The sequence below is a fragment of the Sorghum bicolor genome, chromosome 7 (genome assembly GCF_000003195.3).
Source record: "Sorghum bicolor cultivar BTx623 chromosome 7, Sorghum_bicolor_NCBIv3, whole genome shotgun sequence".
Taxonomy (NCBI): domain Eukaryota; kingdom Viridiplantae; phylum Streptophyta; class Magnoliopsida; order Poales; family Poaceae; genus Sorghum; species Sorghum bicolor.
Genome location: NC_012876.2, coordinates 56,461,918 through 56,474,340, shown reverse-complemented (window position 1 = coordinate 56,474,340; position 12,423 = coordinate 56,461,918). Strand labels below are relative to the sequence as shown.

At 45.9% G+C, this 12,423-nt stretch overlaps 1 protein-coding gene across 1 annotated transcript; it reads left to right on the top strand.

Annotated features, from left to right (window-relative positions):
• On the top strand, window positions 7,176-10,740 carry LOC8077823 (transcription factor MYB80). The gene is made up of 3 exons (XM_021464681.1): window positions 7,176-7,874; window positions 8,086-8,598; window positions 9,980-10,740. Exons 1-3 carry the CDS (start codon window positions 7,523-7,525, stop codon window positions 10,318-10,320), a joined length of 1,206 nt encoding a protein of 401 aa, XP_021320356.1. The 5' UTR covers window positions 7,176-7,522; the 3' UTR covers window positions 10,321-10,740.

Here is a 12,423-nt window from a genome sequence, read left to right as displayed (position 1 = left end):
CGCTCTCGAACAGTACTAGTATATACTCCCTCCGTTCCAAAAAGAGTGTCGTTTTAGAATTTCAGACATCTTATTTTACCATTCGTCTTATTCAAATTTTTTACATAAATAATATATATTTTGTTAAGACTTAGTTTATCATTAGAGATACTTTGCTCATGATTAATTTATTTTGTAATTTACATAAAATTTTTGAATAAGAGGAACGGTCAAACACGATGTCTCAAAGTCAAAAACGTCATTTTTTTTTGGGACGGAGGGAGTAGCTAGGACAGGTGTATATATCCTAGAAAAAGGAGAATCAGGGGGCCCGGCCGGGCCGGCAAGGGCGATCGAGGAGGACAGCAAATGGGTGGCGGCTGGCGGGGCGGGGGCGGGGCGTGGCTCAGCGTCACGTCGGCTCGCCTGGGGCTAGCGGGCGGCCGCACGCGCGCACGGAGGCATCCCTGGCTGGCTGGCTGCTGCTGGCCGCGTCGGAACAATCCCCGCGCGTGTGATTGCGTGTCGCTTTTCCTCATTCAGGGCCGGGCGGGGCGCGATCAACTTTGCTGCCAGCCGGCTTTCTGTACTTTCAGACGGGGGCGGGGCACCGCCGAGTGTCCGCCGTGCAAGCCGCTGCCTCGCGATTCCTAATCCTCCGGGCAACACCATGCATCCACCCTCTACCCAACGTTGTCAAGGGCATATAAATGGGCTTCCCGCTACCTGCCTAGCTATCCGCCCTACGAGTAGCTAGCTAGCTAGGCCTGTCCCATTATTTAGGCCTTGTTTAGTTGCAAAATTTTTTGTAAAATTGGTACTGTAGCATTTTCGTTTGTATTTGATAAATATTGTCCAATCATGGACTAACTAGGCTTAAAATATTCGTCTCGTCAATTCCGATCAAACTGTGCAATTAGTTTTTATTTTCGTCTATATTTAATACTCCATGCATGCGTCTAAAGATTCGATGTGACGGGGAATCTAAAAAATTTTGCAAAATTTTTTGGGAACTAAACAAGGCCTTAGTACAGGAGCTGCCTGTAGTACCCTGTCCATACATCAGCCGGGAAAGCCAAGCTACTAGCTAGCATGTCCAGTGGCAGCAGGCCTTTGTTTATGTTTTAGGTGTCCTCTTCTCGTTTATATTTCATAATTATTATCTTACAGTATTATAAATTAACTAGACTCGAAATATTCATTTCATAAATTACAGATAAACTGTATAAATAGTTATTTTTATATATATTTAATGATTCATACATGCGTTCAAATGTTTAATATGATTAGAAATCTTGAAAAATTTTAAAATTTTAGTGTGGATTTCCACCCTAAAATCTCAAAAAAAAAAATTAAAATTCTCGGTCACATCGAATTTTTTTGACGCATTAAACATTAAATATTGATAAAAAATAACTCATTGCACAATTTGTAAATCTTTTGAGCCTAGCTAGTCTATGAGTAGACAATAGTTATCAAATACAAATGAAAGTGCTACATAGCCAAAGCCAATTTTTTTTCACCAACTAAGGTCTTGTTTGGCATAACTTAACTTCACTAGTAAAGCTGTCCTTTTAAAAAATAGCTTAATGAACAACTTTCTAGATAAAGCTGAGTTGTTTAAAAAAAAGTGCTTGGTAAAATACCTTCACCAACTACTTTTTACATAGATAAGAGAGAAATGTGAGAGAGCAATAAGCTACTTTTTTCAATTTTATTCTAACTTATATCTTTTTGAGAGAAAATGAAAAATAATTTCACCTATAAAATTATTTTATAAATAATTGTTTGATAAAAAAACATCTCATGAAGCTATGAGCCGTACCAAACGGCCCTAAACAAGTTCCGAGAGAGCTCGCTTCACTTGCTAGGCCGTCCAATAATCCAAATGGACACGTACTACAGGACACAGTACGTGACGGGAGTTTGATTCGTTTAACAATTCAGTAAAAGCCATCCACGTCTAATCCACAAGAGACGACACAGTGCTTAGAACTTAATTTTTTTCCACCCAAATACTACTTTAAAGGGTTTGAGACGTGCCCGTGCTCATATGGAACCATGCATGCGGCGTATCCGATCCGCGGCGGACACAACAGGTGACGACGCAGCTGCCTGCCCCGCTGGCGATGGTGCCGCTCGGCACACGCGTGTGCCCGACGGTCCGTAAGGTACAGTGGGCGCGCGCGTACGCGTACGTGCTGCTCTGCACGCACGCACGCACGCCGACCGTGCGTACGTGCGAGCGAGCTTCTTCAATGCGTCGCACACCGTGTCAGGTGCTTATAATTAATATACAGTAGCGCGGTGGTGAAGGTACAGTTACGTGCTGGACATGCACCGATATGATGCACGCAGAGGCTGCGTGCTAGTGTACTACTTACACTACACCTATCCATCCATCAGGTACTGTTTGGATTTTAGCTACTACGTACCCTAGGAGTTAGCTAGCTAATGATTCATGATTACATTTAGCAACAAAGTAACTATTATCTGACTATCCACATTAGTAAATGGTCGTTTGGATCAAATACGTTAACGGATTGATTCGTTGAGAGCTTTTATTTGTTCTGTCCCATACTCCCAGTGGTGGGAGGGGTATCATGGTCATTTGCCAAGTGTTAGCAACTATATTAGATAGCAAAGCCTACTGTAGTAACCTAATAGCTAGTTGGATCCCTTGCTAGGAATACATTTGGAAAAATGCTAGGAATACATTAAACCATGAAAAAGCAACACATAAAAGGAACTAGAGGTGAAACTAAAGTACAAAGACAGGAGCATCTAAATCTAAACCGCTGAGTTCGGAAAGGGTTCTAAGTCAAAAATTTCTTGATGTTTATGAACCTTGACCTCTCAAACCTCTTGATACGATATAGAAAATTTCACCTTAGATTTGATGGTTTTTGTAGGAGCCTCAGAAAGCGAAGAACTAAGGACCTCAAGAACACAAAATCGAAATCCAATCAAACACAGTCCAAAGGCAATGAGATTTTAGTTGTTTGTTCTCTAGCCTAAGATATATGTTTTCCCAACAGATCTCTTGAAAAATATCAAGATTTCATTTCACTCTCAGGAAGCTCGGAAGATGTACAAAAAGTTCATTTTCAGGAAAACCTTCAAGTTCATTGAGCTCATGTGAGGGATTTGCTAAAGGACACAACATAGACTATCTTGCAAATGTTCTAGCACCAATTTACCACAAAAAAAATTTCATCAAAATCATTGCTAAAAATCAAATCGATAAACAATTACATTCGATTATATGTATTTAAATCTAGCACCAATGCTGCATACTGGGGCACGGACAATTATATGTATTTCATTGTTTTTTAATTTATAAGCACTGTTTGATTATTAGACACTATTGTGAAGTAAATCTCTAATCCAATTATATTTATGTACCCAAAATACTTTTTAAATAAAATAGATTACATATATGTCTCTTTGTAGTAGTTTCACAAATTTAAGAACCGATTTACTATTTTCTATCGTTTAAATGAATTTCTAGGTGCTTTTAGAAAATCACTACAACTTTAACTAGACATCCTATCTAGCAATGTCCAAAAAATAGAAAAACATATATGTAAAAGACATGTTATATTTGAACTTACATCCTAAACATCAATGGGAAATGAAGTGTTTTACTAAATATTACTTGAACTACTATTTTGGTGACTCTGATGAAAAAAATCAATAATACCACAAAGTGGTCAAAAAAATTTAAGAATTGGTATGGGGTCATAGGCGTATAAGCTTCTCATAAAAAAATCAAATCATTTTGACAAAGTGAGACTATACATTGTTTACGAATGAATACATCTCTCACATATTAGGGCCTTGTTTAGTTCTGAAAAGTGAAAAGTTTTCGGTACTGTAGCACTTTCGTTTGTTTGTGACAAATATTATCCAATCATGGAGTAACTAGGATCAAAATATTTGTCTCGTGATTTTACAGTTAAACTGTGTAATTAGTTTTTGTTTTCATCTATATTTAATGTTTCATGCATGTGCCACAAGATTCGATGTGACGGAGAATCTTGAAAACTTTTTGGTTCTCAGGGTGAACTAAACAAGGCCTACATAACTTTGAGACTATATGTGAGAGATTTTACCCATTTGTGAATAATGTATAGTCCAACTTTGTTAAAATGATTTGAAAATTTTATGGCAAGATAATACAACCATATTATGATCTCATGCAAAATTTTAGGATTTCTAGACACCTTTAAGATATTAATATTTTTTCAGTCGGAATCACCAAAATACTTATAAGCATTTCATTGGGTGTCAACCTCCAAGGAAAATCAATAACCCCAAAGAAATGATAACTGACTTGACAGTTTAGAATAAGACCTAAAGAAATAAGTATTTTTCTTAGCGGTTAAGAATAAACACTCAAGGAAATAGTTGTTTCCTTGACTATTTACACATACACTAAGGAAATATGTCTTTTCCTTGGAGGTGATTGAAAAACTCCAAGAAAATACCCATATTTCTTGGTGGTATGCTTCAACCTCTAAGGAATATATATCTCCTAGAGGTCGATGTCCATAGCCAACAAAATTGTACTTCTCCTTGGCGATTTGATTTTGGTACTCAAGGAAATCCTTGCCCATCAAGGTAATTATAGATTTTGGTAATGTCTTGATTAAGAGCTAGCTTTTCTGCCTTGATGGTAACCTCACATGACACACTCTTAGCAAGAGCTGGCTTATAAGTCACCCACCGCGGATGCCCTCTAAGTTTCGAATGTACTTAGGGGCTGTTTAGATGCAAAAAATTTTAGAATCTGGACACTGTAGCATTTTCGTTTGTATTTGTCAATTATTGTCCAACCATAGACTAACTAGGTTTAAAAGATTTGTCTCACAAATTACAGATAACCTGTGCAATTAGTTTTTTTTATCTATATTTAATGCTTCATGTGTCGATGTGACGTAAAATCTTGTAAACTTTTGGAATTTTGAAGGCATCTAAGCACGTTCTTATACATGCATGGGTTTGAGAGGGAGTGTACAAAAAAAAAAAGTGTAGCCAATATATTGAGAACTGAACTGGCTGGAGACCGATCCAAACGCTTGAAGGCAGAATCCGGGCTAAACATTGATAAACAATGATATGATATGATGTCCAAGGCGCGGGCTAATGTTGCTGGGGTTGGGCGTGTGGACGAAGCCGTGCGTGCGTGCGTGCGTGCGTGCGTGCGTGCGCGGCTGGCCCGGGGGCAGAGCGGCAGCGGCACAGTGCGCGCGGGCCTGCCCCCCGTGCAGTTGAAAAGAAAGGTGCCTGTAGTGGCTGCTGTCCGTGCATGCATGTTCATGTCCTGCCATCAGGGCTCGCCCGCGATCGATCCATCATCAGGCAATGCAATGCAAGCGGCCGGCCTGTTTATTGTTGGGACTCGTACCTGCTGCCTGCTCCCCAGCTGCATGCACAGCTAGGCCTAGTTCCGAATGAAAATTTTTTTTTGGTAGTGTAGCACTTTGGTTTGTTTGTGAAAAATATTATCTAATCATAGACTAACTAGGATTAAAAAAAATTATCTCGTGATTTAAAGCTAAATTGTGTAATTAGTTTTTATTTTCGTTTATATTTAATGTTTCATGCATGTGCCACAAGATTCGATGTGATGTGGAATCTTGAAAACTTTTTAATTTTCGGGGTGAACTAAACAAGACCCTAGCTATATATATACTACACATTACTACTCCTACTTTTGTTTGTTTTACTCCTACAAAAGAAAAATGAGGGAGGAACCTGAAACTCGCATGCACCCTGCAGGGGCCTCTATTTTAATTTGCACTTGTGTGCTAGCTGATCTCGTTCATAGTACGAGTACTTGCGTTGCGTCGTCCTGCTCCTTTGAAACGAGATTCCTGCTGGAACCAAGATTGCAATCTCTGCCTTGCTTTAAAAAAAAGGCCTCAGTTGAGAGTACTTTGGCCAAGTACGAAAATATTAATTCCCGGTCAAGAGAAAGCCAGAAAGGTGGCAGCACAAGTGTGTGTTTATTAACAAGGCCCATCCTCTTCTGAACTCTGAGCTGAGGCGTGTTACTTCTTCGTCGTTTTATATCCACCAGTCAAGCGTAGGAGTAGACTCTGAATGTTTTACTCTGAATAATGAACAGCGACTCTGCTAATACTTTCTGATCCACTTCTGACGGCACAGGGTCTACTGTACTTGCCAGGCATGTTTGAGATTTCAGTCAAGCAAAGGGCACGGTTTCTGTTACCGGTGATGATTGGATTATTGGATGCCGTAACACCCAGCATTAATTAATACTAGTAGAGATGAAGCCCATTCCCGTCGAGATTTCCATCGCGAGGATATAGAATGCGTACGTCCGTGTACACGACTGTTGGGCGCATGTACACGTACGTTCGGACGTACTGATCCACTGTCGAGAGTAGGGAACGATCGACGATCAGGCAGGCAGGCAGGTGCTACAGGGAGGTTAACCTTCGTTCTTCGTTCTCTCTCTCTCGCGCTCGCTCGTCGTCCTTGCAATGTGGTGAGATGACATCTACACGTGCGGTGGGGACGCCCGATGCTTTGTTAAACTCGGTGAAAGCCGGCCATGAGAGATGGCAGCAGTGGTAGACAGCTGGGACAGTGACAAGCCTTGCGTGCAGTAAGATCTTCTGCACCTTGCTACCTCACCCTTCCTTCCTTCCTTCCTTCAAGTTTTATTTACCGCGCACTCCCACTCCACACACGCACCACCCTGGTATGATACACGAACTGTAGTAGTAGGAGTATTTTTTCCAGTTGCGTGCTCGGTCTTTTCCAAAAAAGCCTTTGCCATATACAGTACGTGTGTGTTGATAGAGTAGCAGTAACTTTCTTTTCTTCTGCAAACTGATTGATGATCCAATCCAAAGCAAGCAAGCAAGCAAGCAACCTGTTAGCTGCTGTATGTATGTACTTGCAAACAACACAAAGATGAGTGTTGAGTAACATAAGCTGGTGGCTGGCCGCCCCACGCACACCCCCCACCCCGGCACCCCGTAGCTATCGGCCTCGGCTACCATCCCCCGCTCCCGTCCCGGGCGGCCTCCCGTGCCCTGCAACTGCAATCCCCGACCCCGACCCGGAGCAGCCACCACCACCGGCGCGCATAAATGGGTGTCGGCGACCCGCGAGCCAGCCCCGCCCACCACCACAGACGATCCCCTCCCCCTTCCCCCCGCCCCAGCAGCAGGAGCAGCAGCTAGCCTATCCAACAGTGAAAAGCACGCGCGCTCCGCCCGGCCCTCCCTCCTCTCCTGCGGTGCGTGCGTGCGGTGCCGCCGAGCGATCCATCCATCTGACGGGAGGGTGCGTGAGATGCCTGCCTGCCTGCCTGCCTCCCTCCCTCCCTGTAGCTCTGGCCTCTTCCTCTAGCTCCAGCCTCCAGCCAGCCGTGCGGGTTTCTGCTGCAGCGGAAGAAGAGCGAGCAGTGCGTGCGTGTCCTCCTGCTCCCACACGAACTCCATCGTCCTCACCTCAGCTCATCTCCCGCGCGCCGCGGCCACCCACACGCACGGGCACGAGCACGATGCCGTGCTCGTCGGCGGCCCCGACGTGGCTGCTGCGGGTGGCGTCGGCGGCCGACCAGGCCTCGTCCTCGTCCTCGTCCAAGGGCGGCGGCCGCGTGCTCACCGCCGGCACCACTGGCACCACCATGGACACGGCCGCCACCGCTGCCGCCGCCGGCTGTGGCGGCAACGGCGGCGGGGGAGGCGGCAGTAATGCCGCCGACCTCCAGGAGAGCAGCAGCAGCGGGCAGTCCCGGCTCGCGGCGCGCGGCCACTGGCGCCCCGCCGAGGACGCCAAGCTCCGCGAGCTCGTCGCGCTCTACGGTCCCCAGAACTGGAACCTCATCGCCGAGAAGCTCGACGGCAGATCCGGTACGTACGCACGAGTCATCATCATCTTGTACTGCTCTCACTGCTGACCTCATTCACTCTTGCCATCGACGGCGCTCCACCGATCGAGATATATATATATATATATACAAATATACAGAATACATTGGTCACCTATATATTGGAAGGAGTATATACTTGCTGTTTGACACATGTACATGGTGTAATGCTTGGTGTGGCTGCGCGCATGCAGGGAAGAGCTGCCGCCTCCGGTGGTTCAACCAGCTGGACCCGCGGATCAGCAAGCGGCCCTTCAGCGACGAGGAAGAAGAGCGGCTGATGGCGGCGCACCGCTTCTACGGCAACAAGTGGGCGATGATCGCGCGCCTGTTCCCGGGGCGCACGGACAACGCCGTCAAGAACCACTGGCACGTCATCATGGCGCGCAAGTACCGCGAGCAGTCCACGGCGTACCGCCGCCGCAAGCTCAACCAGGCAGTCCAGCGGAAGCTCGAGGCCTCCGCCGCGGCGGTCGCAACAATGCCGCCGGCCGCGGGCAGCACGGGAGACGTCGTCGGCGCCGCCCTCGGCCACCACCACCACCAACTCCTGGCGGCCGCCGCCGCCGCCGCCCACGACGCGGCCTACGGCTTCGCCGCGGCGGACCCCTACGGCGCCTTCGGCTTCCGCCAATACTACCCGTTCCCGCCAGCTTCGGCCGAGGACACGCCGCCGCCGCCGCCGCCTCCCTTCTGCTTGTTCCCTGGTGAGCACTCCGGCAAATCATCCCTCCCTTCCCGACCGCCATTACCTAGCACGACACGACACCGCATTCGCTCGCGCTCGTACACCACGGACGGAGACACGGCGGAGTGTATGCGTATGCATGACAGCCGGGGCCCGTCCCCTGGCACAGTAACTTCCCTCCCGGCTGATTGTTCCCTCCCCCCCCCCCCCCCCCCCCCCCCCACCGTGTCCGGCCGCCGGCAACGGCAACACTAGTGGCTGACAGATGAGCCCGAGAAGGTCCCGGAGCCCATCTATCAGCGAGTGTCACGGGACTGCTCTCCCCGTCGTGATGGATACCGATGGATTCCTGGCCGCCATGGCCGGATTCATTTTTTACTGTATGTATATGACGACCCTAGCCGGCCTTTGTTATGTCTGTCCGGCCGTGTGACGATGACGAGACCTATCTCTATCTACCTGGGCGCGCTAGCTGTACCTGTACCTGTACGGTTTCAGCTGCAGCGTTTCTACTGTAGCATAGGCCTAGAGGGAGGAGGAGGAGGAGTCTGGCCGGGCACACGCAGTACATTCAGGCACAGCATCGATGAACCATGATTCCATGATAGGCAGACACACACGGGCCGATCGAATCAATGGAGGACCGCCGATCGGGGCGGTGCACTGGTCGCTGCACGGCCTCCGATCCGTCCGATCGCCACCGCCGGCCCCCCTGGCGGGCGTAAATGCCTTTGCTTGAAATAGGAAGCGCTGCGGGCGGGCGAGATCGATCTCGTCGGCATGCATCGGAGACGGAGACGGAGACCAGGCAGGCATGCACTGCACAGGCCGGCCGCGAAGACTTGGACTTGCAGCACGGCGCCACAGTGCCAGCAGATGAGAGAGGGGTCATCAGGGAGTCGTCGCGCGGCGCAGCGAGCAGTGAGGCTTTTTTAGATGACGTGCCAAGGCGATGCCTTGCTGCCATCAATGCGGGCGCTAGACTAGAGCTGCCCCCTTGTTGGCTGTTGCTCTCACAGTCACACACTCATCACTCTATGGTCACCTGCTGCTGCTGTGCCGTTGGCTTCGTCTGTTGGCCGTGGCTGGCCACACAACTCATCACATACAAGATCTCCTGTGTGCAGTGCGTGCGTGTTCTTTTCTTTGGGAGGGCTTTTGTTTGCTTGCTTCTTGATTAATTTCCCGTCCTGATTATTATTCGTTATTGGTTTCTTGATTGATTGTGCCATTGCTGCGGCGTCGCTTTCTGGTGGTCTCTAACTTCCAAGAATGCGCCACATACAGCCACTAGCTACTTCAATTTGTCATCAGTCGCTATAACACCACTGTGTCACGCCACGCGATCGAGGTGTGCAAAAATCTGCTTGTCTTTTGATCCATGGCATATATATATACAGGGCCCAGCAGCGCGGCGGCGCTTCACGCCGACAGCAGGCGCCTTCCCTGGCCGTCGTCGTCGTCGTCGGATGCTGCCGCTGCCGCCGCCGGTGGCGGCAGGTACGGGGAGCCGCAGCAGCAGCTCCTGCTGCCCGTTGTTCACGGTGGCAGCTGGATCGACGGCGTCGGCGTGGCCGTGGCCGGCGGTCACCACGAGGCGCAGTTCGTCTTGGGCAACAACGGGGGAGCCTTTGAAGGGACCACAAGACAGCAGGGCGCCGCCGCCGGCGCTCACTTTGAAGCTGCCGCGGCGGCGCCGCCGCCAGCGTTCATAGATTTCCTCGGTGTCGGAGCCACATGAATGTGCATGCATGCTCCACTTCAACGACACATGCGCCTTGCAGTTGCAGGTGGATCTAAGCTAGGACAAGTAGCTCGGGCTCGATCTAGCAGCTAGCGCACCACTACTAGCTAGCTACCTTTGCCATATGAGTACATCCAAGGCTTAGCTTATGTAGTAGTAGCACGCCTCTATCTCTATGTATGTATGTATGTATGTATATCTACCTAGGAGCTGGTGACGGAGATTGAGCTTATTTCTATCGGGGCTTTGTAGATGAGGGACTATAGGGAGGGATGCTTGGACTTTGATCATTTGGGATCGGATTTAGTTACTTGATGATTAGCCCCCAGCCATATATGTATGTATGTATGTATGTATGCAGGCAAGAAAGATCGATGATGGTGTGAATTGGAGAGCTAAATTTGCAGTGGTGGATTCTTTTAGTACTAGCCAAAAGTGTAGAAGCATGAGGTTTGAGTAAATTCAAAATTTGCATCACTACAATTTAAAATTGCAACGTTTCATTAGTGTTGTTGCATAAAAAAAATCCTACGAAAACATATGGCTATCAAATCAGTACAAGTCGACCATCATTCCCAATAACAGTGGCATCCATGGATCTTAGTAGGTTTTCTTAGAAATCAACCACCACGTTTATTATTAGAATACTTGAATATATAATGCCCTCAATCTGCATCTGAACTATCCATTTATCTCTCTCTCTCTTATAAGCCTAATCTAACTAATTTTCAACCTCTTAATGTAAGTTATCCATGTTATTTTTACTTAATTTCATTCTAATTTTTTCGCAATCCCCGCAACAACGTGTGTTGTATCTTCTAGTTCACATTATAAAAACTACCATTAATTAACAATTTATGTTTTCTTCGAAATTACCATTCTATGCCACTATTATGAAAAGTACTATGAAGTAACAAATTAAATCTTCATTTCAATTACTTACCTATGTCATTACTAAAAAATAAAAAAATTACCTACTAAATTTGCATACGTAAAATGCTCACATATGTCATTACCAAACATGACCTCAAAAGTGGATTCTTTCATTGCCATGTCCAATTTTAATAAGAGTGGATGTAAAAACCATGTAGGTTTTAGATGTGGTTTTTAAAAACTGTAGTATCATAAAACTATGATTTTATAAGCCAAAGAAATACAAAGCCGTAGTTTTGAAACACGAGGTCTTGAGTGGAGTTTCTAAAACTGCAAAAGACTACAGTTTTGATAAAACCATGGTTTTAGAGATTACTTGATTTGTTGCATTCAAACACCTACTAGCTTTTAAAAAACCAAAGTATTTTGTAAAACCATGGTATTTCTTCAATACTTTAAAAATTCTTTGCATCCAAACAAGGCCTTAATAAGCAGAGTAAGCCTCCTAGGAAAAGGGGCATCATGGAATTGATAGCTTGTGAGGTTTTTGCACAACAATGATATGGTAATGAAATTGTTTAGTTCCAAAAAATTTTGCAAAATAGATATTGTAGCACTTTTGTTTGTATTTGACAAATTTTGTCCAATCATAGACTAACTAGGCTCAAAAAATTCATCTCGCAAATTACAGGTAAACTGTATAATTAGTTATTATTTTTATCTATATTTAATGCTCCATGCATGCGCCGCAACATTCAATGTGACGAAAAATCTAAAAAAAAATTGCAAAATTTTTTGGGAACTAAACAAGGCAGCAAAAGTGAGAAGACGATCCGGATATAGGTAGCAAAACAATAGCTTCAATGATTGACTCTTAAACTAGCTCTAAGTATTCGTACCGGAATCCGCCTCTTTGCTGAGCATTAAATGCTTTGCGAAGTGGTTTTTTGACACTCGGCAAAGAAGCTCTTTTCTGAGTGCCGCAAAAAAACACTCGGCAAAGAGGCATCTTTCCCAAGTGTAAAAAAAACACTCGGCAAAGGCTTCTTTGTCGAGTGTCAAACAAAAACACTCGGCAAAGGTCTTTGCCGAGTGTTTTTTTATACTCGGCAGAGAAGCCTCTTTGCCGAGTGTTTTCTTTACACTCGGCAAAGAAAATTTTAAATCGAATTTTGAAGCCCTAAACAAATTCAAATCAAAAAGTTTTTAACTACAAAGTTGTATAAC

What these genes read in the sequence shown, in the direction of transcription:
- LOC8077823 (XM_021464681.1), top strand. Translation starts at nt 7,523, where the DNA reads ATGCCGTGCTCGTCGGCGGCCCCGACGTGGCTGCTGCGGGTGGCGTCG. An exon ending in GAAGCTCGACGGCAGATCCG is followed by an intron (nt 7,875 to 8,085) that starts GTACGTACGCAC and finishes GCGCGCATGCAG; the next exon opens with GGAAGAGCTGCCGCCTCCGG. An exon ending in TCCCTTCTGCTTGTTCCCTG is followed by an intron (nt 8,599 to 9,979) that starts GTGAGCACTCCG and finishes ATATATATACAG; the next exon opens with GGCCCAGCAGCGCGGCGGCG.